Here is a 26,525-nt window from a genome sequence, read left to right as displayed (position 1 = left end):
TGCCCACAAATTCAGATTAATGTACAATTTATTTTTGCAACAACGAGGATATTTACTTGATAGTGATATCTGTTAGATAGAATGTTAAACTGAGTAGGTTGTATTTTACAGGAGGAGGAAACATCTTTCTACTACTAAGAGGTGGGAGGCAGCACATAATGTCAAGTTGGTAACAAATATGTGATATTTTATTAGAGCATGGGAAAACTTTGCCTCATAGTACATGAAGGAGACACTGCTAGCTGCCTACCCGACATCCATGATCTCCCCCTTATTCTTATTGACAGAACCTCAGATTTGATTGTCAGTAAGCCCAGCTGAAAATACTTGTCTTCTAGATTCCCTTTTGGCCAGGGATCATTGTGTGACAAAAGTCTGGCCAGTGAGATCTAGGCGGAAGTCCCTAGAGAAGGTATTCTTTCCTGAATAAAAAGGCAAATCCTGACTAGGAAAAAGCCCTTGTGTCCTGTTCCCCTTTCCTCCTGCTATTTGTAGTCATTTGGTGACTCAATGTTGTTGGGAGTCTTGTAATTTCTTTAAATATGTTGTAAAGCCAACATGTTGAGTTAAGGACAACTGTCTTATGAGGTCTATGACTAAATCTTTCTGGCACTTGTACTGATCTGAGGTAACTACAGACATAAAAAATATATTAAGATGATGGGGGGTGGGAGGATGGGTTAGCCTGGTGATGGGTATTAAAGAGGGCACATTCTGCATGGAGCACTGGGTGTTATACACAAACAGTGAATCATGGAACACTACATCAAAAACTAATGATGTAATGTATGGTGGTTAACATAACAATAAAAAATTTAAAAAATATATTAAGATGATTCTATCAAAAGTACCTCTCAGAGTTCGTAATTTGAGGTATCTTCCATGTATGTCATGTTTCTCCCTGTTTTTGAATTAGAGAAATATAGTCAACAATTATTTCTTAAACGTTCATTTAACATATACTGAGTATCTATAATCACAAAGATAACACTTTCTTATGTGCCATGAGGAACAGAGATGATGAGACCAAGGTTCTTGTTCTTGGGGAGCCAACAATTTTATTAGATGACAGATGTGTTCGTAAATAAATGTTAAAACACGTATGCATATCATGTGGTAGGCCATCCCAGAAAAGCCTCTAAGTGGACATGAACATGGATGCAGAAAAAAGGAACATGCCCCCAAATGCAGGCAAAGCACACATTTAAAGCCTGGAACCTGGACATCCAGCTTGTATGGATGGCAATGGGCTCACGCTGTAGCAAAATTATTGCCTTATGTGTAGTATTAGTTATTTCTGGATGATGGAGAGCCTGGTGTTATAAAAGGTATGGATTTCTGTGCTCCTCCAACCTGGGGTCATCTCACTCAATGTGGGCCAAGGTTGCTACACTTCTGATATGTAGTCATTTGGAGGGATGATGGAAGGAAATCATGGGAGCTGTGTCCCCCAACCTGCATCCTTATCTGGTTTACATGCTCTGTGTGGCTTACTTGCTGTTTCAGGATTAAACAAAGGAAAAGCCACCCTAAAATATGGCCCCTTGGAGAGCATCTTTGAATGGGCTATGTGACCTGTAGGGATATAATAAATGGCAACAGAGCATTACAAAGAGTGCTAAGAGTTGTGAGGAGGAAGAAACAATTCTGGTTAAGGCTTCCCTAAAGCTTCACATGGCTGAAGAATGGAATGTGTATGGGGAAGAAGTGAGAGATGGAGTTGGAAAGGGAGTCCAGGCCAACCTAAGAGGATTGGTGTTGAACATATTGGTGATGGAACAAAGGAATGTTTTTGAGCAACTATTAAATTAGTGAATTAGTAAAATAGGGGATCATAAATAAACCTGGCAGCATTATCATTTATGAAACCTTGGTGAAAGGACTGGAAGATCCCTTTAGGTGCCCAGGTTTGAACTGAGGCCATGTGTGACTGGAGAATAGGACATGAATTTTGAGTTTTATTGTAAAACTGTTTTGGGGGGCACTAAAGAAAGCGGGGAACCATGTATGAAGTTGAGTTTTTGAATTTGGACATATGGGAGGATAGTAGTACTGTGAACACACAAAGGGCACAGGAAGAGGGAAACAGTTCTTGTTTTAGCGATATTGGATTGAGGTGCTGGTGGCGCATTCAGGTGGAAATGTGCTACAGGCAGCTGAAAATAAAAGAAGGAGCGCAGGAGAGAGGTGGAGTGGGGGATGAGTCACCTACACTGAGGTGAGTCAGTGAGTTTGGGCTATCATAAGCATAATACATGAACCTAATGACAGGTCCCAAATACAGGTCCCAAATGTAACAAGGAAGACGTATCTACGAGCGCCTTGGAAAATAAAAAACACTGTGATATTGGTATTTATAGTTTGTTTGTTTTACCAGCTGTTAAATTCTCAGAAACCAACTCTTATCCCAGAATGACCTCCTAACTGGCAGGTAGAATTGTTAAAGGACTCATTCTTGTGTAGAAATGTGACTCCTGTGACACAGAATCGCCAGATCTTTCTAGTCTATAGTAGGAGAATTACACGAACTACACGACTAAGTAGATTAAAGCACACTTTTTTTTGGAGGTAGGGGAGCACACAGCCCCTCAGTTACAGATATTGGTGATCGCTAAACTAATTCAACAACTAAAACCTTGGAGGTGTTCCGAGGAGGGGTATGTCTGTGCCTGGGCGGAGGCTGCACGGAAGCAGGGGAAAGATTAAACAGAAGAACGCAAGCCGCGAGACAAAGATGAGCTAAGCTGATTGCGTAGCTCCCAGTTGGAAGCTGGCCTTCGTCATCAAGCATACTCGCTCCATTGCTCATCGCCCGGGAACAACTCGGTCTATTCCGAGGCGGGGCCGCTGAGAAGCAGGGGAGGGGTCACGAGTAGGGAGGCAAGTGCTCAGAAAAGCCCGTTGGGAGGAGATACAAAGCGAACTTCCCCCCAAGCCTTACTACATTTCCCAGAATTCAGTGCGGCAGTGAAGATTTGCTCCCTGGGCGCTGCTGGCAGATTTGCGACATGGGATTGGTAGTCAGCATCCATCGGCCACCGGAGGTAGGACTCTGGTGGGGAGAGCTATTGGGATTGGCTGGTGAGAGTTCGAGTCCCGCCCACAGATGGTGACGACAGGCAGCGGTCTTGCTACTTAAGGCGTCGTGGCCCAGCCCGCCCCGCCTTAGCTCCCGCGCTAGAGAGAAACATGTATCGTTTCCGACCACAGCTCTTCACGGGGATTTCTGCTGCTGCCACCGCCCACTCGTACCCCCGCCGCTTCTCGCCTCTGTTGTTAGCCGAAGACTCGCCTCTTAGCCGCCCGCCGCACAGACGCACGAGTAAAAAGTGCAGCTCCATCGGCTGATCCTCGCTAAGCTCCGAGTTTAGGCGGCACCGGGCGTCCCACGATGCCGAAGAATAAGAAGCGGAACACTCCCCACCGCGGTGGCAGTGGTGGCAGCGGCTCAGGGGCAGCTGCAGCGACGGCGGCGACAACAGGTAAGGGGGTATCCCAGCCGCCGGCATCCCAGTTGCCAGCCGGGCTAGCGAGTCTCTTAACCTCGGGCACTGTGGGATTTGTAGTTCCATCCCTCTGGACATATGTATCGGCGGGGCGCTTTGCTTGGCTGGCGAACTACAATTCCCAGCGTGCCTTGGGGGCAGTACCTCGCGCGATTTGGATCTGGCTGGCGAACCGAACTCTTAGGCACCGGCCTTGGGGGCGGGGAGGGGGGGCGCGAATAGGTTCTAGGGCCTGAGAGTGGATCGGGGTCCGGGGTGACGGATTGATGGGCGGGAGAGGCACTGTTCTGAGAAGCTGGTGCTTGCTCTTCAGAGCTCTCACCCTGACGGAGGGTGGGGCCGAGATAGGATTTGCGTCTTGCTGTCAGTGGTTGCCTTTGACCCACCGACTCCAGCATGGAGTTCTCGGGAATGCCAAAGGTCCGGCGGGTTTGGCCGGGCTCTTGCGTCACGAGGCCTGGCCCTTGCGCTGTGGGGCCGGCGTGACGCAGAGGCGCCCGTGTGGCATCCCATTCAGTTGCCTTCTTGGGCATCCCGCGTGTCTACCTGGCTGGGCGGAGGCGTAGGAGACTCGGGGCCACTGTCCCAGCCTAGGCTCTATTCCTACTACCAACTGGCACTTGCAGAAATCCCGCGCCCCCGCTTACTCTGCGGCCGGACGGTCCCGGCGACCTCCTTCTCCCCGGGGCAGAAACCGCGTTCTCCTTTGTGCTGCATTCTATAGGTTCTGTGCCCTGAGACAGGGATGGGCGAGGTGGTGGGGAACTCAGGTTGCAACTGGCCAAAAGTTGAGATTTTTGTGTGTGTGTGTGTTCTCACTGCAAAGTTGAAGCTTTTCCTGGATGGGTAGGTGCTTCGATGAACTCATGATTCTCTACTACTAACTATATAGGGTTAAGAAAAAAGAACTTCAAAGCGGAAAGTCCTATGAGACACCACTAAACTTAAATCGAGTATTAAGTTAAACTGGGTGAAATCATCTCATTTAGTAATTTTTTGGTCGAGATTTTGAAGTTAAACATTGGAATTCTCAGACTTTATCCCATCGAAACTACTACTAGCCAGTATGTATTTGTCAACACAGTTGCTAATCCGATCCTCGGATTGATACGCCTTTGTTAGTGAGTAGACCGGTTTTCTTGTTAAAGATAATTGGAAACTGGCGTTTAAAACGCTTTCCTGTGGGATTTATAGCAGCATGAAAACTTGTGTTCCTGTATTAAACATTTAATAATTGACAATAGGAATGAATTATTATAGTTGCAGGTTTTTTTTCCTTTTCTTTATATCGCTCTTTATTTTGATTGTATGCCCTCGATATTCATGAAATTCATTCTTGATCAAGATTAAAATTCAAAATTAGTTTGTTGTAGCATCTGATTGCTCTGTGTGAATAGGGGATACCTCTATTCTTCTCTGTATTTCAGCTTTTCCTCCTCTGAAGTCAATTTGAATTGTCTGGGAGGTCCTTATTCATTTTATTCTCTAAGTTTTACCTTTTGTTGGAACAAATGATGGTGAAGCAGCAAGCCAAAGTCATTTTAAAAGTTGTAACGATGTTACTAATGGCTTCCTCGAATCACAAACAAATCTTTATTCCCTCAGAGGCTCTCAAGTTTCCTTTCTTCCTGGTGCTGACCGAATAACCTCAGGTGGTACTGGGGGATTGCCTTTCAAATTTTACCTCGAGGCTCTTTCCTCATCTCTCATCAGCCTTATTGCTGTTGCTTTTTTTTTTTTTCCCGGTAGAAAAGGTAAATTTAAACAGTGAATTTTAGCTTATTTAAACAAATGGAAAAGAATTCTTCGATGAGTTTATAAAACTGTACAGGCTTTGAATATCTTTGGAAATTTACGCTAGTACTTGTTATCTGTGCTTACCTCCGGTAAGTGGGGTATGCAGTGGGATTTACTTTTTTAAGACCTTAATTTGGTTCCATGTGAATGTATTATTTTTTAAATGAATAAATAATAACTGAGTAGAAGAGACAAAGTTGTCACAAATTTGTACTTACAAGCCATTTACTTTATTGGTATTTTTAAATGACATCTAGAAGAGATGGGATTCAAATGAGATCTTAACATGTACAATCAAAAGATAACCAACTTTCCTATCACTTTGATTTTCCATTTAAATTCTTTCTCTTTTAAGTTAGTGGAAGGTTCTAGAAAGCTGATAAAATTGACAAGTATGCATACTTTTCATTGCACTTAAGGAGAGCCTTTTTTTATGAAAGAACAGAACCTTGTTAGTAAGTAAACCCCCTAAAATATAAGGACTTTATGTGTCTAGAGTGTCACCTAACTAATATTACTTGGGATCGCATGGTGGGTGAATTTGATCTAGATATCAGATATTCATACAGGGTTCTTTTTCTTGATTTGTTGTTTTTGTTTGTTTAACTTCTCTTTCCTGTAGTCTTGGAAACTGATTGAAACTTAGAGAAAGCTGAGTAAGAGCTGTATAGGAATACTCTTCTTGGCAGTTTAGAAGCAGACTGAATATGAAAAGTAAAAAATATGAATTGCTTGTAAACATGTATTAATAGAAATCAGATGACTCTCGACTATTCCCATGACTTCAGATCATGAAGACAATGAAGATAGATCCAGAAATAGAATATGATGTCATAGATCTTGGTTTATTTGTTTGTTTACTCCTGCCGTAAGCACTCTGATTAATATGTTATGGTATCCCGGCTTCAAAGCTTATTGTTTATGCTTTTCCTACCTTGATTGGCGAAGTTATTCCTTTGAGATAGCAAGCAAATTTGAAGGCTGCTTGCCACCTTGTGTTGATTTAAAAATCAGCCAAATTCTATTTTGATTAAAAAAAAACTATAAAAATATCCCCAAAAAACTGAACTTAGCAAGTTTCAACATAGAAGATTAAAAAAAAAAAAACCAAAAACTCTTCTTAAAGTAGTAAGTGCCATGAATTTCTTGAACATAGGCACCTGGTGATGTTTGGTGCAATCTTTGATTTTACTGATAAGGGAACTTGGGCTCAAAGGTGAATCAGGTGACTCAAAGTCACTTTTGGGGCAGATTTTGGGAATGACTTTAACTCATTGCTCAATGTAATTCGTGACTAGCATACTTTTATTATTAAATCCCTGCAAAACAAAACATAACTATGGATTTATTTTTTAAGTTAATTTGAGGAAAGATTCTAGTTTTAAAAAAAGATTTTATTTTGGGGCGCTTGGGTGTCTCGGTGGAGCATACGATTCTTGATCTTGGGGTTGTGAGTTAAGCTCCAAGTTGAGTGTGGAGATTACTAAAAAAATAAAATCTTAAAAAGAAAAAGATTTTATTCAGTAACAGCCCTGATGTTTTTAAAACTGTTGGATGTGTTAACCTTTCTTTTAAAGGTGAATCATCTAACAGGCTTTTATACCATATCAAAAGCCACAATTTCTATTTTACCCCCCCTTTTTAGTAAAGATTTTATTGGTTTGAGAGTGTGCATGTGCATGCGTGCACGTGCAGGGGGAGGGGCAGAAGGAGAGAGAATCTCAAGCAGATTGCACTGAGCCCAGAACTCAGAGCCCAGAGCCCAACATGGGGCTTGATCCCATGACCCTGAGATCATGACCTGAGCTGAAATCAAGAGTTGTATGCTTAATCGACTGAGCCACCCAGGCACCCCCTTTTTCCCCCCATAATTCAAGTTATCTTTAAAACTACTATCTCTTAATGTCTTAATTCTTCACATATGGTGTATAACTTAAAAATTAACCCATTTACCATGTTTATGTTTATTAAGCTCAGTCATTCTCCTTGAAAAATACGCTTTTCTCATTCTTATGGCCTATTATTTCATACTCTTTCTGGATCTATTTTCATTGTCTTCATGATTGGAAGTCATGTTTTGGAAGTACTTTCTTCAACCACAATACCAGTTTTTGATATATTTCTGAAGTTGATGTATATTATAAACAGTTGGTGGTGTGAAAAACAGGTGAGTTGACTTATTTTAGAATATTTTAGTATGTTCTTTTGTAGCGTAATCATCCCTTTTAAATAAGGTTGGGTTTTTATTACTGGATTTCTCCTAAATAAATTTAAAAATTCCCAAGTTAAATTTTTGAGCATGTGGCAACATAGTCATCTACTTCCATCCTCTTTTACCTAATAGGTGGCCAGCATCGAAATGTTCAACCTTTTAGTGATGAGGATGCATCAATTGAAACAATGAGCCATTGCAGTGGTTACAGCGATCCTTCCAGTTTTGCTGAAGATGGTATGAGTTTTGAATTTAAATTTGCAACTTTAGATAAAAGGGTGTTTTAGGTAGAAGAATTCTTATAGCTAAGGTACACTATCACTGTTTCCTATCTGCTTTTTTTGTACTTAAATTACAATGGTTAGTTTATATTATTCCTTAGGACCGGAAGTCCTTGATGAGGAAGGAACTCAAGAAGACTTAGAGTACAAATTGAAGGGATTCATTGATTTGACCCTGGATAAGAGGTAGGAGATACTGGAAACTTTGTTCTTCTGTGTGATTTTGATCAGTCACTTATGTGTATTATATACAGTTCTCTGATTTAACAGTATGTTTTTCTAAAGCCTGATTTGTTTACTTTGGATCTTTTTTTTTTATTTTTATAGATTTTATTTGTTTATTTGAGAGAGAGAGAATGAGAGAGAACACATGAGAGGGGATAGGGTCAGAGGGCAAAGCAGACTCCCTGCCGAGCAGGGAGCCCGATGCGGGACTCGATCCAGGGACTCCAGGATCATGACCTGAGCCGAAGGCAGTCACTTAACCAACTGAGCCACCCAGGCGCCCTACTTTGGATCTTTTAATGTTTCTTGTTCCTTTGGACTTTTAACATAGACAGGAACATGCCACTAGAATTTAAATGGACTCAGATTAGTCATTATTCTAGCATAATAGCATATAACTGTATTTGATTACACCTGAAATGGATTTGTTGGATTAAAAGTTAATCTTCAGCTGGAAAGAACAGCTAAACTTTGCTTTAAGCCTCTTGTCCACTTTTTATTGCAGATGTGAAAAATAGCAAAGCTAAATTTTATTTCACAGTAGTTCTAGACCTGACTTACAACAAACAGAAGTAAAAAGCCCCGAAGATGCAAACATGAAGTCTAGACTTTTGTAGTGTCAAAAAAATGTGAGTTTGCTTAAATACGTAATACAGGAGAACATGTCTTCTGTGTAATAAGGTGAATTGTGGATAAAAATTAAATTACTGAAAAATAGTTAGAGCTTGATGACAATTATATAGAAAGAAAGAATCTACAAATCTATAAAGAGAAATTGAGAGGGAAATAGTGTAGTTTTTATAAGTCATTGACCTATGGTACCCTCCAAATTGATCTTCTGATTTTTTTTTTTTTAAATAGTGCGAAGACAAGACAGGCAGCTCTTGAAAGTATTAAAAATGCACTGGCTTCAAAAATGCTTTATGAATTTATTCTGGAAAGAAGAATGACTTTGACTGACAGCATTGAACGCTGCCTGAAAAAAGGTAATGTTTTGAGTCAGGCATAGAATTAAAAAGGAATTTGCCACCTTCTTTGGAGTAATATTTATTAATGGAAATGGAAGACTGGCTCAGTCTTTTAACTTTACAATTGTCAAGGAATACACCATGCTTATTCAAATTCAAAATGAGACTTGTTAGAAGCTTTGTTTTTGTTTATGTAATAAACAGCTTGAAACTAGGATTGTGGTGGATTGTCATCCTTGTTTATATTGGAAGAGGTGATTGCCATTCTCATGCATAAGAAAGTCTTGAAAGCTTGTGTCAGATTTTAACAAAAGCTATTATTAAAAAAGCCACCCTACTTCATTTTCCTGAAATTTAAAAAAGTATTATAATCACATAGCTCATTTTCCCTTGCAATTACTTAAAACCTCAGTCATACCTGTGGATGACATCATTTTCAGGATATCCCTTGGAATATTTGAATTCTAGAACTTTGTAATAGAGATTCTGGAAGTCATATTATAATCATAGAACTTTTAAGAATGAAGAGAGACCTTGAAGATTAAGTCTAGTATCACCAGACTTCAGTTTTAGGAACCACCAAAGTTAAAAAGATCTGGGGCTGCCAGCTTAATTATTTTGCCAAGGAAGAACATTGTGAGAATAATGATCTTCTATTGTTAGGTCTTTATTAACAAAATATTTCTAGCACCAGAAATGTGGGAAGCACACATGCTCTTTTAAATTGAATGAGCTTATTACCTTTATGTCCTTGTTTTTCTCATTTTACCTCAGGTGAAAGCTTTGTCATAGAAGGGGTATTTGGAAACCTTTCATCCATTCCATCTCTCTCATTGTACAGAATACAGGCCTAGGAAACGTGAGATTGGTCTAAGGTTATATAACTTCTTAGTGGTATAATTGATAGCACAGCCAACTGTTTTGAAACTATTTCCTGTAATGGTCGTTGGATTAGATGACCTTTAAAAATTCCATTCCAATCTGCTTATTTTATAGATTTTTAATTTGTTGGGTAATAATTTGGTGTGTGCAGTTTTTGTATGGTTTTAAAGGATCCTTTATTTATTTATTTTTAAAGATTTTATTTGAAAGAGAGAGAGAGCATGCACGTGTAAGCGGGGTGGGGAGGGGCAAGCAGACTCCACTCTGAGCGCGGAGCTGGACACAGGGCTGGATCTCATGACCCCGAGATCATGACTGAGCCGAAATCAAGGGTCAGATGCTTAACCAGCAGAGCCACTCAGGTGCCCCAGGAATCCTTTATTTTTAATCCCTTATTTATTGTAAAAAAAGATTGGGGGAGGGGAAACCTTGAAGGTTTAGTTTACTTCATGGGCTGCATACATCTGAAATGCTTGAGAGACGAATTCAAAGGCTACCTGAGCACTGTTCTATGAGTACATGAAAGATCTGGAAGGTCAGGTCAGCTTGAAACATGTTATTTTGCTGACTTGTTAATAGTGCTCCCTTAAGACAGATGTTAATCTCCATTTCACTGCTGAGGAAATATGTTTTGAGAATAAGAGTTGTAAGTCATTTGGCTAATAAGTGGTGAATCTAGGATTTGAGACAGGTCGGTTTCCAGAGTTTGAGCTCACTAGGTTTGCAGCTCATGTCAAAGCTTAGAATGTATTATGGGGTTTTGTAAACGGTAGATAATATTTTGGAATTGTACAAATTTGGGAAGTTGCTGTCTTAATAAATTAGTCCTCTCCAAACAATTTTTCATGGTTTCACCTTTGCTGTTTTCATAGGTAAGAGTGATGAGCAGCGTGCGGCTGCAGCATTAGCAGCGGTTCTTTGTATTCAGTTGGGCCCTGGAATTGAAAGTGAAGAGGTTTTAAAAACTCTTGGACCAATCCTAAAGAAAATAATTTGTGATGGGACAGCTAGTATCCAGGCTAGGCAAACTGTAAGTCAATGATTTTTTAATTTATAAATCTGTCTAGGCATGATATCCAGATACTCTGATGAATGATCTAGGAAGGTTACATTTCTAAAATAGTAGATTTTTAACGTTTTCTTTGCATTTGCCTTTTAGTTTGAGTGAGCAGACTTAATAGGACAATTGTTTTCTTAAATTTTCTGAGATACCATAGAACATCCCAGCTAGAGCAAATCTCTTCATCTTTATGCTATCTTGAGTTATTTAGGATGATTGAAGAATAATTTTGGTTGGAACTTAAATGATCTAGACAGTGTTTATTGGGTGGTTATTTTTTATTCAAAGAAACATAATAGGTATTTTTAAAAAACTTTGGCTGCTGTGGCCTACAAGTCCTTGTGAAAAAACTGAATGCTTTATTTCCATGGGTGGTGGATTTGAGTAGATGTGGGAATCTGTAACTTGTGAGATACTCATCTGGTCATGTCATGAGTTTTGAAAAACCTTTCATTCTCTAATTGTTTGATATTTATCACTCATCACAGTTGACTTTAGATTGTGGGGGTTTTTTTTGTTTGTTTTTTTTGGTGTGCTTAAGTGATTATCACAAACATCTTTCTGGGTTTGGAAAGTGGATTTGAATCTTAATGGATCTTAAGAATCTTATTGGATCTTAAGAATTTAATCTTAGTAGATTTGAATCTTACGCTGTTTTCTTAACAAGAAACCAGTTCAAGTTTGAAACTTTTTAATACTTTTAATACTGACTTTTCACATTAGCTTTCCCTTTAGTATTACTTAAAGTAGATGACATTGATCTTTGTATCAGATAAACCCTGAAATCTTAGTGGTTTAATAAAAGTTTATTTCGTGCTCATATCACTGTGTAAGTTGGCAGAGTCCCTGGGTGTCCATCCTGCAGCTCTGTCCTACCTTTAGGTCCTCCATATGGCAGCTATGGTGGCTAGATGGGGAAAGAAAGAAGACAGATGCTTAGGCCAGAACACATCACTTTAGTGACCGGTTCCTTGGTTTACCAACTATATGGAGGCTGGAATAGTTAAGCTGTTTCCCCAGAGGCAAAGAAATAGAATTTTGGTGACTTCATAGGAATCTCTTTCCCTCTAGCAGTTCGTAATCCCAAAATAGCTAATTAAGCTTTTGCTGTTTACATTTTTATCCCCTTTTTTTGGGTTTTCATGCAACTTTTAAATCATGCAGGACTATAGAGGTATTTTTGAAATGTTTGACAGAAAACACTGTTGGGTGGATACTGGTAGTGAGCCCTTAATTTTCGTTGCGTGTGGGTATGTTGTCATTTTTTTTAATACGTTTGATGCTTGCTGTGAATTAAAAAAAAGTACTTGACAGTCTTATATTAGCAGAAGGAATGTAGGCAGTTCTAATTGTGAAGCTACCTTTTTTGTCTTAGAAGCCTCAAAAGGAGAGCTGTGGCTTTGCCTCTGCTGCTTGTTTAGGACGAGCGATTATAGATCGAAGTTTCCTTTATCGAGAATAATGCCTAGACTACTTTTTAATTTTAGCAGTGTCCAGTTTTTACTAGGATGAAATAATGAAAATAAAATAGTGACACTGAACAGATGAATGCCACAAATGTCTTCAGGATACCGGGAAGTTGGGTGTGTGAATGGTGACTTAAAGACTTCACGCTTTAGTGGCACTTGGAACAAGATGAGAGGATTTTAGTGAAAACATGGAGAAAAGGGAAATGGAGAGAATAAAAAAAATCTCACAGATTAGAAATTGTTTTCATAGGATTTATTTGTTTAGAGCAGTGTTCTGAAAACTAATGGCTCCCGTTTATGTTGCAAGCAGATTGTATATAAATTTTGTATTCTGAGCTCTGTTTTCTTAGGTAACTTATACCGTGGTAATCCTGTAGTGTCATCACTTGTTTCAAAGCCTCTTTTTTCCCCTAACAAAAGGCAGTTATAGGATTCCTGACCAGTTTTCAGCATATGTGGAAAAAAGTGAAATCCGAATTAATAAGACCCTTCTTTAGGTGGCAAGTTTGAGGACAGTTATTTAAATTTTAGATTTCTGCTCCTGGTGTGCTTATTTCTTGGCAACTGATTTCTTTTAGAAGTTTTCATAGTAGAGTCTTCCGTGAAAAGAGATGAATATAAATGGTTTTAAATGCTTAAAAGCCTAAAACAAACTTAATGTGTTTTAAAGGTTTTTAATAGAGTAGGCTTCTTTATCTCCAATGTGCAGACTTCATCTCTGTCTTTGAGTTGGAGTTGGAAGTTTAAAAAGGATCTGTTGGATTAAAGAAGGAAGACCTGGGAGAAGTTGAGTAACTTTCCTAAAGTTGTATTGTCAGTTTGGTAGCAGAGATTGGGCTGAAACCCACTTCCCTTAATTCTTGATCCTGTATTCTTTCTCTCTTTGTATTCTTTTTTTTTAAGATTTTTATTTATTTGGGAGCGAGAGAGAGCATGAGTGGGGAGGGGGGCTGTGCAGATGGAGAGGCAGAAGCAGACTCTCTATCCCAGGACCCTGGCAGACACTTAACCCATTGAGCCACCCAGGCACCCCTCTCTCTTTTTATTCTATGCTTGGGACCAATGTAGTCGTGTAGTTGAGAAAAATTTCACATTGAATTATAAAAGCAGGAAGATATGGAAATAATAAGAAAATTATAAACATTAATGTCTGTATTTTTTTTTCTTTTATTTTTTAGTGTGCAACTTGCTTTGGTGTTTGCTGTTTTATTGCTACAGATGACATTACTGTAAGTAGAAAACCCTTGACTCCTCTTATTTGCACATTTCAAATGTGGTTTGAAGGTGGTTACCTTATTTCATGTTCTTATGCATTAGGAGCTGTATTCAACTCTGGAATGTTTGGAAAGTATCTTCACCAAGTCCTATCTCAAAGAGAAAGACACTAATGTTATATGCAGCACCCCTAATACAGTGCTTCATATCAGCTCTCTTCTTGCATGGACATTATTACTGACCATATGCCCAATCAATGAAGTGAAGAAAAAGCTTGAGATGTATGTACTCTTAGCTTCATATTTTAGAAAAACAACATTTATTGACATAACTGATTGTGTTCACACAGTAATGACTGTTTTTTAGGCATTTCCATAAACTTCCAAGCCTCCTCTCTTCTGATGATGTCAACATGAGAATAGCTGCTGGTGAATCTTTGGCACTTATGTTTGAATTGGCCAGAGGGATGGAGAGTGTAAGTATCTGATGAATAGAGGAAAAAGATTGTGTCGCAAGGACCATTATTCTGCCATTCTCTTCATAATTAAGAATTGGATGATAACTTTGGAGTATGGCCACCTTGAGAATAAAGTGACTGATTGCCCTGCTTCTTGGCGGTGGTGATACAAAAATTTTAAGAGCATAAACGGGTAGGGGTTGATAGAGCAACATTTGAGTGTAGTTTATTACACTTAACTATTGCTGTCTGTAGAACTCAAGTTTAGGGACGCTATTACTCATGGAGAGAGTTGTCTACTACAGTCTGTGTGGATCTGCTTGGATTTCTCAGACACAGGGCACATTAAGGTGACTTAGTCATGGATGCTTTATAATAAATGTCAGACAAATGGATGAAATACTGAGTCGAGATAGGTTTGAGATCAGATGAGTTTAGTCACGGTTGTTTAACTTCTCTAAGCCAAAGCTGAAAGCAAACATGGCCCTTTAGACTGGATTATGTGCTTTGCAGTTCCCCACCCACTGTCTGTCCATGGATGTTTATTACCTCAATTTGGCTCTCAAAGGTATTTGAGTTTGTGATAGGTGACCAACTTTACCAGTTTACCTGGTTCTGTTGCAGGGTTAGCACTGAAAATTCTGTCTTCCAGGAAACCTTTCATCTCAGGCTAACTGGGACATTTGGTCACCCTGGTTTGTATCCTCTGTTGTGAACCTTGGCTTACTTACTAGCTGCTTTTTAATGTAAGAACAAAGACTATATTTCTGGAATGAAACCTTTTCTGGAATTAAATATGTTATTTAACAGTGAATAATTCCATTCTAGTCCTGTGTTTAAAAATATCTGGGAAGTGTCTTTTTTAGGCTTCCCCCAGCCTCTCCCCTTTTCTTTGAAGGATAGCAGGGTAGGAATGGAAAGAAGTTATTAATGCTTTCAGTAGTGAATGAATCTACTTACATGAGAAATTGACTCAAGTTTAGCAATCAATTTAATTTTATTGAACTAGTTAATGGCTCCTTAACCTCAAGGCACAGAAGCCAGATGTCCCAGTTTTTTAATCTTCTGTTCTTCGGTGGGCGAGAAATGGTAATTTCTTTTCTTTTTCCTCTGAAGTGTATCTTAAAAGTAAAGTAATAATACAGTTTAAATTATACATGTTGAATTTTTAAAAAAATTTGTAAATATACATTTATTGTTGCTCACATAGCTTGTGTTCTCTGCATTTAATAAATCATATGAGATAGCTAGGAGAACTCAGATCAGATTAAACATGTTTGGATAAGTCCTTGTTTAAGGACAAAAATGACCTGGGTTACAAAACAGAGCCTAGTGTTTTGTTTGCTATTTTTGTTAAGTAAGCTTTTTGAAAGGAGCGAGTGTGTGGTTGCGGTGGGGGTAGTTACAGGGTGTTCAAAAAATTAATTAAACCGTGTGTTGATGAATACATAGGCTGATTTAAATTAGGGTTTTGGTAGCAAATTCATTGCATTGAAATATACAGAGCTTTTTGCTAAGATGATTATAAGCTGACATGAAGAATTAGGAATTATTTGTGAGAGCTCTCTGTTTGCTCTATAACCAAACAGGTAAGAGTGCACTCTGTGCCATACTCCCAGGTTCATATCTCTTTTCCACCCTTACTAGTTGGATGATGTTGGGCAACTTCTCTATGCCTCAGTATCGGTATCTTTAAAATGGAGAATAAAATAGTAACTACCTTATAGGGTTGTTGAGAACATAGATAGATACAGTGTAAGTGGTGGTTATTACCGTAACTGTTCATTAAAGTGAGGATTAACTCCCCCTTCTGGCAGTGATCTTTTAGTAGTAGCCTTTTAGGGGCTCTCTAGCATAACCTATAGTAAGACAAAGACTATTTACTGGGCAGAGTTAAAGATCTTGGGAGCCACATAATGTGCCGACTCAAGAAAATATACCGAAATATAGTATAGACAGACCTTCCCCAGTTCTTCCTTTCTTATCCCCCACCTAACCTGATGTGGGAAGTGCTGCAAGAAAGAGACAGACAGACACACACACACCTTTGTGTGATAATGATTATGCTGTTTTCTTTATATTATTGATAGGAGTTAAAGTGTTTATTTGTACCTCCAAGAGCCCATTTGTCCCTGGGCATATAGTTTTACTGTAGAGTTATCCTGAACTCCAGTAAATTGGCTTTTGGAAGCTAGTTATGGACTGTTTTTTATGTTTTACATTTTCTTTCTTTTTAATGCCCAAACATGTTAGGGAGACATTTCCGTACAATATTTAATATTTATTTTTCCAAGTTAGTACTATATCGAACTCAGTGATTCAGACTGTAAACTAGATTGAGTTTTCCTGATTGCAGAGGTCAATTACAGAGGGATTTCTCAACCTCTGCACTGTTGATATATTACTGGGCTGGATAATTTTTTGTTGGAGGGGGGTCAAATCAAAGTAATAGCAAATAGTAATACATTTCGTGGCTTCTCTTCAAAAGGGATTAAAATATTTTCTTAGCTTGAGTAATTAATGACTCAATTTGATTTAAATGCTTTATTGCTTATTTGAAATATGGCCAGTATATTAGAAATTAGGTGCTTTAGGCATTACTGATAGCTTGTACTTTTGGAATAAGAATATTTGGAATTCTGGGGTTGTGTGCTTTGGGGACTGAAGAGCCAAAGAATAGAAGCTGTGTTGGTATTTGTGGTATCTCAGTTTCACTGAACTTCTTTGAAATCCCAGGAATGTCTTGAAACAGCACACAACAGCACAATAAGTATTTGTTGAATGTATCTGGATATACTTGGAAGGGGAATGTTAACTTTTTAGTGGTAGTATATCATCTTATAGTCAGCATTTCTGGATTAAAACTTTTGCATGATGTTATAAATGCATTAATGTGTGCCTGTGCACCAAGATCTTTAAAGAGTTCAGAGATTTGTGGTGCTGTTTTTACCCCTGCTGGGTATTTTCCAGAGTGGAGTGTTCTTTGTTAGCACTAGGAAAGATTGAGGGTGGGGGAACCCAATAACGAACTAAACAAAATTGTTTTTCCTGACCAGGACTTTTTTTACGAAGACATGGAATCTTTGACGCAGATGCTTAGGGCCTTGGCTACAGATGGAAACAAGCACCGTGCCAAAGTGGACAAGAGAAAGCAGCGATCGGTGTTCAGAGACATCCTGAGGGCAGTGGAGGTAGGTCTCTTAATGCTATAATGGCTACTCCTTTGTTTTTTTAAAGTAGACTGCATGTGCCCACCATGGTGCTTGCACTCATGACCCCAAGATCAAGGGTTGTATGCTCCACTGACTGAGCCAGCCAGGCACCTGCTACTCATTTTGAAATGAGATTGTTTTAGGCTACACTGGATGATTGGGTCTTTTTTTTTTTTTATTGAACTTCACTTTTGATCAAAACAGTTTCCTCCTTTTAAGCCTGGTTTTTAACAATATACATAAAGATGACTTTTTTTTTTTAAACAAAGGAAAATTTAATTCTGATGCATAAAGGTACTTTTTTTTTTAGGTTAAAAAATATGACAATTTCGGGGCCCCTGGGTGGCTCAGTCGTTAAGCGTCTGCCTTCGGCTCAGGTCATGATCCCAGGGTCCTGGGATCGAGCCCCGCATCGGGCCCACTGCTCGACTGGGAGCCTGCTCCTTCCTTTCCCACTCCCCCTGCTTGTGTTCCCTCTCTCGCTGTGTCTCTCTCTGTCAAATAAATAAATAAAATCTTTAAAAAAAAAAAAATACGACAATTTTATAGTTACAAAAGCATATTTCACTTTGTTGTACTTGCCATCATTTAAGCAGTGGTGCTTAGCACATAGGTATTTAGTACAGTTTTTTTCTGAGTGGAGATTATTGCCTACCCCTCAGTACTTTAAACAAAGACCTTTGTATTCTCTCAGGGAAGCCTACGTGCTAAAAACTGAAATAACAAAACCCAGCCTTTAAATAAGGGTTTAAAATCATCTGATGCCTGAGTACGTTCTACAGTCTTCTAACCTGTTTCAATCTACCTGGCAAATAAATTGATTTAGAAACTTTCAGGGGGGACGCCTGCATGGCTCAGTCGGTTAAGCGGCTGCCTTCGGCTCGGGTCATGATCCCGGGGTCCTGGGATCGAGTCCCACGTCGGGCTCTCTGCTCTTCGGGAAGCCTGCTTCTCCCTGTACCCCTCCCCCTGCTTGTGTTCCCTCTCTCGCTGTGTCTCTCTCTGTCAAATAAAATATTTAAAAAAAAAAAAAAGAAAGAAACTTTCAGGGATTTGAATAGAATGCACGGTTAAAAGGAACTGCAGGATATGGGCAGTTTTACTGTGGAGAATACCTAAGTCTTTTTTTTTTTTGCCAGGTAAGAAGTATTTCTTGAATATAAAGAATAAATATCTCAGGTTCTTGCTATCTGATAGGGCAGTTCATTTAGAAATAAGTATGTCACCAGAGTCATCAACCTGACATGTATATGAAAATTTAGAGTGGGAATTAAAAAAAATAAAGATGCTAAGACCCCATTCAGGTCCAGGTTTGAAATGTTCCAGTGATTCTCATACACAGCCTGCTTAAGAACTACTTTCTTCATTTTAATCTAAGTAAAACCTAGGGTATAAGTATTGAGATCTTCTAGGATCTGAACATTTTGGTTAATGCTAACTCTAATTGCATTATAATAATATTTTATATTTACTCTGGTTTTTATAATCTAAAACACAAAATAAAATCCCCAAACTTGAGCAGACATCTCTGTTAACAATTCATCCTTTTGATCTTAAAATTTTAGTTCGGTGGTATCCCCAGATTAAGCCATTTTCTTAATGGCTGGGTGGCTCAGCTGGTTAAGCATCTGCCTTCGGCTCAGGTCATGATCCCAGGGTGCTGGGATCGAGTCCCGCATGGGGATCCCTGCTCAGCAGGGAGTCTGCTTCTCCCTCTGCCCCTCTCCCTGCTCGTGCTCGCTCGCTCTCTCAAATAAATAAGTAAAATCTTTACAAACTACTCCTCTATTTGGATAATGTTGCCTCCAAAGATAAGATAACGGCATGTTGTGGGTTTTCTGGTTTAGACCTAACATCACATTTTCTGTCTGGATGCATTCTCTCTGGATAATAGATTTTAAGAGTCAAAAGGATCTGAGCAGACCCTATTGACAAATCCATCAGTGTAAGCCAGCCACAGCACACAGTATTGATTCTCCTGAGAAAGACACAAGCCAAATCTCAGTGTACACCAGCCTTAACAGGTCTCTCGTGTGCCCATCGCTCTTGCCCAGCACTACAAAAAGTAAAAGCCCTTTCTTTGCCTCACAGTTCTGACCTGTGGTGTTCTCCCTCCCAGGCCTTAAACACCCTCTCCTCTCCGTCTCAGGATTTCTGTTCCTCCCCTACCCTTTGACTGGCTTTCCTGTGCTCCAGCTCTGCTTCAATGTACCTGCCAGAGAAAGGGCTGGCCCTACAGCCTCGCTAGGTGTTTGTTTCTTTGCTTTGACTGGAACCCAGTTTTTTCTGAAGGATGCTGCTTCCTTGATGGATGGAGGTTATTAAACTGCTACAGAGGAGAATTCTCCATTTTAGATGTAGTTGTTGCTGCCTGTCATTTCTTTTCACTAAGGAATCATTCTTTAAGATCATGTATTTCTTAAATCAGCAAGCATTTAATATGTTGGGTGCCTTGACATACAGTTTTCTTATTTCAGTTCCTTTATAACACTTAAGCAACAGAATTATCTTTTTAAGGAAAAACAGAGACTAAAGGCATAGTTAAAGAGCAGTAAGTAGCAAAGCTGGAATGTGAACCCACTGTACTGTGCTGTCTTTCATCAGGGCCAAGTGCTGCAGACGGGCAAGTGAGAGAGAGTCAGAGTGTCCATTGGATTTTTCGGTTAGGTCATTGGTGGATGACCTTTACAGGTGCCGCTTCAGTAGAGGGATGGCAGAAACGCTTGACTGGGTTGGATTGAAAAGTGGATGGGAAGTGAAGAAGTGGAGATGGTGTGTCTTAACTGTTCTTTTTTAAAACGTGGGGAAGAGAGTTGACCACTGGACTGGGGGAGGGTGTATTATTGTGTCTTGCTTAAGATGCTGGATGGGGTTTATGGGAGAAGGAACCTGTGGAGAAGGGAGCATTTGAAAATATAAATGAAAGATTGAGAGTATGATGTAAACGGTATGATTTGCCTTGAACTGGAGAGATTTAGGAGAGGAGTTGGTGAGGATGCAGTTGAGTTTAGAGGGAGTTCCTTCCTGGTGTCTCAGTATTTTTTGAAATAAGGAAGGCTGAAATAATAGAACCCTGGTGGGTTTTTTTGAGCTATTGTAACAGACCAGGCACTCTGTGTGCTTCACAGACTTTGTCTTACACTTGTAATAACTGTGGTAGAGGGATGGAAAGCCCCACTTGGCGAGCGGGGGAACAGACCCAAAGGGGTTAAATTACTTGCTAAAATGACAAGCCAATGAGTGACGCACTTGGGTAAGTCTAGAGTTCACGTTATTTTCTTCCATGTTAGATGCTGTGTCTGCTGAGAAAGAAGGGGGCTGGTAGTGGGGAAGACGATTGGAGTGATCAGGTTCCGTCTCCTTTCTCCTGTCCCTGGTGATCTCTTCCTGTTCTCTTCCTGTTACTCTTTCATAGTCATGATTCATCAAACAATGGAGTGGCCAGTGTTTTTCATCCCAAGTTCTGCCCCCTTTTCTGGGTGACTCCTCTGTGCATTTGGAAAACCCTATCCTGTATTTGTTCCAGTGATCTTTACTTCCATTTATTTCCATTCACTTGATTCTCTCTCAGGGTTATACTTTAGAAATTGTCTTCTGGCAAAATTGTTCCATCTCTGAAGTCTTAAAGTCAGGTATTCCCTCTCATTTTTTTTTTAAGATTTTATTTATTAGAGCATGAGTGGGGGGAGAGGCAGAACGAGAGGGAGAAGCAGGCTCCCCGCTAAGCTGGGAGCCATGTGGGGCTCGATCCCATGACCCCAGGATCATGACCTGAGCTGAAGACGGACGCTTAACCGACTGAGCCACCCAGTCGCACCCGCTCTCATTTTCTTAATAAGCCTGTTCTTAGACCCTTGGAGCCCTGCAGTTGCTGGTCCTCTACTTTTTGGTTGGTCTGTTGACCCCATTTATGTTCCCTCGACCCTGCTTCCCCTCAGCTCCACCACTGGCATCTTATCATTGACACCTCTTCCTCCTCCCTCCCCACCTCACCCCCCATTTGTAGACCGGTACAGAAAACTGTTTTTTTTCTTCAGGTTTCTTGTGTGCTACTGAAATTTAAAGACATTCACAACAATGTGGTTTGGCCAGTAATATTTATCCGAACTCAGTTGTGCCAAGTCTGTGACAACTAGACAAGCTCTACACCCTTATTAGGATAATACTTTCTAGTCTATTCACATCTCAGGGATGGAAATATCAGTTTAAACTGTTTTCTTACCTCAGCACGTAAATGTGTCTGTTTAGAAATTGTATTTTTGTAGGATCTCTTTAAGTCATCTTAATTCCTCTTAAAATTTTGGTTCTTCTGTTGTCTAGGAACGGGATTTTCCAACAGAAACTGTTAAATTTGGCCCTGAACGAATGTATATTGATTGCTGGGTCAAAAAACATACCTATGACACCTTTAAGGAAGTTCTTGGATCAGGGATGCAGTATCATTTGCAGGTGAGTGAGTGACCTCTTTTCTGTGTGTTTGCTTTTAAATTAGGGAGCAGTTTTGAATGTAGTTCACTGAATGGGCAGAATGCTTTCAGCATAATACAAAACTACAATTTATTTATGTATTTATTTTACATTTATTTTTTAAAGTAGAATTGAGTAAGTATGAAACTGTTCTTTTTGTATTGTATAAATCCGGTGGAGCATCTATAAATTCGGTAGAGCGCTGTTGCTTTCCTCATAACTTTACTGGACTCAAGGCATTAGAAACAATTTAGTCTTACAAAGAGAAACAGAAAATAAGTGACCTAAGTTCTTATTTATAAGCTCCACATAACTTCTATTAATCAGATTTCACTTTATGTAGTAAAAAAGAGCTGATATTTAATAATGAGCCTTATTACCTTTCTATTTTACCGAAGTCAAATGAATTCCTTCGTAATGTATTTGAACTTGGACCCCCGGTGATGCTTGATGCTGCAACACTTAAAACGATGAAGATTTCTCGTTTTGAAAGGGTAGGTTTTGTTTTTGTTCTCATCAGAACTAAGTACCCTGAAGAAAAGTGGAGCTGACGCTTTGATTCTACCAGGTGATAGGCATTTAGTGGAGTCTGGGGGCCTTTGGTGCCTCATGCTGTTTCAGACACAACAGCTGTATTAAAATTGTAGAAACTTAACTGCATTTAGAGTACGGAGGGTTTGTAATGAATAAATTTTATCCACAATCCTATTAACATAGAAAGTATTTTCCTTTTTTGTTTTCTTTCATTCTGTTAACTCCTTTATTAAAGAATAAATATTTACTACATAGTGCTTCTTTTGTATCAGATAACTAAACCTACTTAGTAAGTACCAGATTCATTTTGCAAGTTGAGGAAACATGTGCTTAGAGATTTGTGATGTTACTTACAATGTCACTTAACCTTTCAAAAATCCTTAATTATATTTTTATGTTTTTACTGAGGTGAAATTCACGTAACAGGCTATTTTAGTGTACAATTCAGGGCATTTAGTACACTCACAATGTTGTACAACTGTCTGTCTAGTTTCAAAATGTTTTCATCGCCTCAAAAGGAAAACTTATACCTTTAAGTATCCACTTCCCATTCTCCCCTCTCCCCTCCCCGCCACCTGCTGGCAACCACTTGTGTCCTTTCCGTCTCTGCATTTACCTTTTCTGGATATTTCATATAAATAGGCTCTAATAATGTGTGACCTATTGTGTGGCTTTTTTCATTCAGCATTATGTTGCCTAAGGTCATCCATGTTCTAGCACATACCAGTACTTCAGTCCTTTTTGTGGCTGAATAATACTCCGTTGTGTTGGATGGATACACCACATGATTATGCAGTCATCCATTGATGGACATTTAGCTTGTTTCCACTTTTTGGCCATTGTGAATTGTGCTGCTGTGAACATTTGTGTACAAGTTTTTGTTAGAGCACGTGTTCTCAATTCTTTTAGGTATATACCTAGGAATGGAGTTGATGGGTCATATGGTAGTTATATGTTTAATTTGTTAAGGAACTGCCAAACTATTTTCTATAGGGACTGAACCATTTTGCGTTCCCACCAGCAGTGTATGAGAGTTTCAATTTCTATATCCTTATCAACACTTGTTATTCTGGCTTTTTTGTTTTTGTTTTGTTTTAAATTATAGCCATACTAGTGGGAGTGATGTGCTTAATCATATATGTATTTTTTTTTTTAAAGCTTTTATTTGGGAGAGTGCGTGTAAGTGTGCGATTTGGGGGAGGGGCAGAGGCAGAAAATCTCAAGCAGATTCCGTGCTGAGCGCAGAACCCAGTGTGGGGCTTGATCTCACGACCCTGAGATCATGACCTGAGCCGAAACCAAGAGTCGGAGCTTAACCGACTGTGCCACCCAGGTACCCCTGAAGTGCTTAATTATATTTTTATAGACTCTTTATAGTTAATCATTTTTATGGTCATATAATTGTTTGTTGGATTAGTATTAGTATCTTTACATTATTTCTCTTTTGAATTTTTTCTCCGAAGAAATCTTTACATGGGAATATAGGGCCAGATTATGACTTTTTTGATATGTACTGCCAAATTACCTTCTAAAGTTACTCTGTCATTTTTAATTATTTCTAGTAATGAATGAAGGCATGTAGCTCTTACATATTTGACAGCATTGAATTTTATGATTTAAAATATTCATTAGTTTAATTGGCATTAAGATGGAACCTTATTTTTTTCCTTGCTATTTTAATTAACTGGATATTTTGGGTATTTTCACTTTAGTTCATGATGTGTTTTTTCTTTGAACAGATTAAATGTTGATGCATTTTTTAAAACTTTTTGTTGGCATTTTCTTGGTATTTTACATATTTGATTAATATTTTTTTCTTTAATACAGAACATCTATCATCTATTATGTGTTAATTTTCCCTCTGGTTCTTTGTGTGTGTTTTATAAACATTTAAAATATTGATAAGGTTGAGGGGCGTCTGGGTGGCTCAGTTGGTTAAGCGACTGCCTTCGGCTCAGGTCATGATCCCAGAGTCCCGGGATCGAGTCCCGCATCGGGCTCCCTGCTCGGCGGGGAGTCTGCTTCTCCCTCTAACCCTACCCCCTCTTGCGCTCTCTCTCTCACTCTCTCTCTCTAATAAATAAATTTAAAAAAATAAATAAATAAAATAAAATATTGATAAGGTTGAGTTAGCTCATTTCTTTCCTTTGTGATTTTTATTCATCCTTGTCTTTATCAGATTATCTTAAGCTTTAGTGATCCGCGTGTGTTTTCGTTTCCTTCATTTCAGCACCTGTATAACTCCGCAGCCTTCAAAGCGCGAACGAAAGCTCGAAGCAAATGTCGAGATAAGAGAGCAGATGTTGGAGAATTCTTCTAGATTTTCAGCACTTGGAAGACCACTTTCTAATTTTGGTGTTTTTTTTTTGGTAATTTCTAATGTATTTAAATTAGAGACAGTTTTTCTCTAGGGTCAGCTTAGATAGCTTTTGTAGCAGGGGTTATATTATAATTTAATGTGTACAGTATTGCAAATGGTGAGTTCTGATTATTGAATATTCTCTGTAAATCATTAAACATAAATAAAGTGTAATGTTTGGTCATTTTCTATTTATGAAGAGAGCAAAAATACAGTATTTCACTTGATTTCATAATGAGGAAAACTATTACCCAAGGTTAAATTTCTTATACTGTGGTTGTCCAAAAATATTGATTATAATGATGTAAATATACAAGGTATTTAACTTTAAGATGTTAGATAGGTGAGTTCTGGATACAGTTTTGGGAGCTAGTTCTTCTGGAAAAGCTGCTATATTTTAACTTTTAAATGGAACCTAATTTAATTTTGTCACTGGGATCAACATAGAGAATTATACCATGAGACCTTAACAGCTGCACTTAAAGGTCATTCAGTCCAGCTTTTGGGAGTTCATGAAGAATTAGCATATGCCAGAAAGGCTGCTAACGTTGACCTCTGAGGGTACTAACACATTTTATCTGCTATATTCTTGTATTTTGAAATAAAGATCTTTTCACATAAAAAGTGCTTCTTTTCTAGTAGAAGAAACATTTATGGGTCTGAAGTAGAGTTCAAAATGACCAACCTAGGTAGGGAGTGAGACAAAACTTACTTTGTATATTTGGACACATGAAAATAAATGAAAAAAATGTAGCAATGTCATTGGGAATATTACTGTAGAATAATATTATAGCATATCATTGGGATTCTAGTTACTGATTTCTTTGGTATTGATACGGAAAACAGTAATAAGAGGTACGAGGGGTGGGGAAGCATGTACACTGTAGAGAAGAACCAAAATCATTGAAGGTACTTCACAAACTAGCGTTCTTCCTCTCCTGCATTTTCCACATCTCTGGGAGGTCTGATGGGGCCCCTCCTTGCACACGGGCTGGCCTGAGGGGGCGCTCTTGCTGCTGCGAGTGTCCGGCCCACCCCTCAGATCCGGTGCAGAGGAAGACCGCCTTCGAATCCAGAACTTGAGTGTGCATGCTGTCACCTCCTTGTACTCCCAAGTAGGTTAGAACTGTGGAAAAGAGATTGCAAGTAGTGTTTTTGCCCCCTAAATTGTCAATTTCCTGTATGTATACATACTTTTAAATAATGAATTTTTATTAAATGATCTATATACATAGCTTAATGGTACTGCAAGGACTGTAAGGAAAAATGTTAGCTCCTGGCTCCTCCTTTTCCATTCCCTTCCTAGGAGGGCATTTCAGCCTTGAGGTTTTTCCTAGTGCCTTGGTTTCAGATTTCTGAGTAATAGGCTTATACTGCTTATTTATAATTTACTATGTTTAGAAACCTCTGACAGCTTCCTATTTGATAGATGAAGGTTTCTGCCTTTTTACTTTTTTCTCATTCTCCCAGTATTTTTTCATTAAACTGGCATCATTGCATTATAGCGACCACATTTCTGTGTTCATTCCTGAACTAGTTTACTGTGCTTGTATTTCCATTCTCAACATTTTGTCTTGGTTTTACATACACATCACTAATTCTTCCAAAACAGTCCCAAATAGGTAAAACTTTCTTTAAATCTGTTTTCGACATGGTCAAAGCTCTACTATATACTTGTTTTAGTCTAAACTAATTTCTTTCTTACCCATGTATACAGCTGTTTCCTGAGACTTCATCGTCCTGGGATTTGTTTTCCTCTCTTGGGCTGGAGTCTGCATTTCCTGGGCCCTATGTCTTGGTTATTAGATTACTTACTTGTTAAAGTGGAACACTTCCTTCAGTAACTCCGGAAATGGGTGCATGGGAGGTCAGTTACTTTTT

General features: G+C 39.0%; 2 protein-coding genes across 2 annotated transcripts; both read left to right on the top strand.

Moving 5' to 3' along the window:
• The first annotated feature begins 3,146 nt into the window (after positions 1-3,146).
• LOC145716508 (uncharacterized) lies at positions 3,147-3,348 on the top strand. The gene has a single exon (XM_081800228.1). The coding sequence runs from the start codon at positions 3,190-3,192 to the stop codon at positions 3,346-3,348; it is 159 nt and encodes a 52-aa protein (XP_081656354.1). The 5' UTR covers positions 3,147-3,189.
• IFRD1 (interferon related developmental regulator 1) lies at positions 3,197-25,268 on the top strand. The gene is made up of 12 exons (XM_081800226.1): positions 3,197-3,482; positions 7,648-7,752; positions 7,898-7,982; positions 8,883-9,007; positions 10,744-10,901; positions 13,579-13,629; positions 13,718-13,896; positions 13,982-14,090; positions 17,129-17,263; positions 21,605-21,733; positions 22,150-22,245; positions 24,516-25,268. The coding sequence occupies exons 1-12, from the start codon at positions 3,392-3,394 to the stop codon at positions 24,603-24,605; spliced, it is 1,353 nt and encodes a 450-aa protein (XP_081656352.1). The 5' UTR covers positions 3,197-3,391; the 3' UTR covers positions 24,606-25,268.
• Positions 25,269-26,525: the final 1,257 nt, after the last annotated feature.

The sequence above is a fragment of the Leptonychotes weddellii genome, chromosome 12, assembly GCF_054177405.1.
Source record: "Leptonychotes weddellii isolate Sample4059 chromosome 12, ASM5417740v2, whole genome shotgun sequence".
Lineage (NCBI taxonomy): Eukaryota > Metazoa > Chordata > Mammalia > Carnivora > Phocidae > Leptonychotes > Leptonychotes weddellii.
This window is presented reverse-complemented; position numbering and strand designations above follow the sequence as displayed.

Bases quoted from the DNA above. Each gene is read 5' to 3' on its own strand.
- IFRD1 (XM_081800226.1), top strand. From the start codon at position 3,392: ATGCCGAAGAATAAGAAGCGGAACACTCCCCACCGCGGTGGCAGTGGT. The intron at 3,483-7,647 runs GTAAGGGGGTAT...TTTACCTAATAG, and splicing joins AGCGACGGCGGCGACAACAG to GTGGCCAGCATCGAAATGTT. The intron at 9,008-10,743 runs GTAATGTTTTGA...CTGTTTTCATAG, and splicing joins TGAACGCTGCCTGAAAAAAG to GTAAGAGTGATGAGCAGCGT.
- LOC145716508 (XM_081800228.1), top strand. From the start codon at position 3,190: ATGTATCGTTTCCGACCACAGCTCTTCACGGGGATTTCTGCTGCTGCC.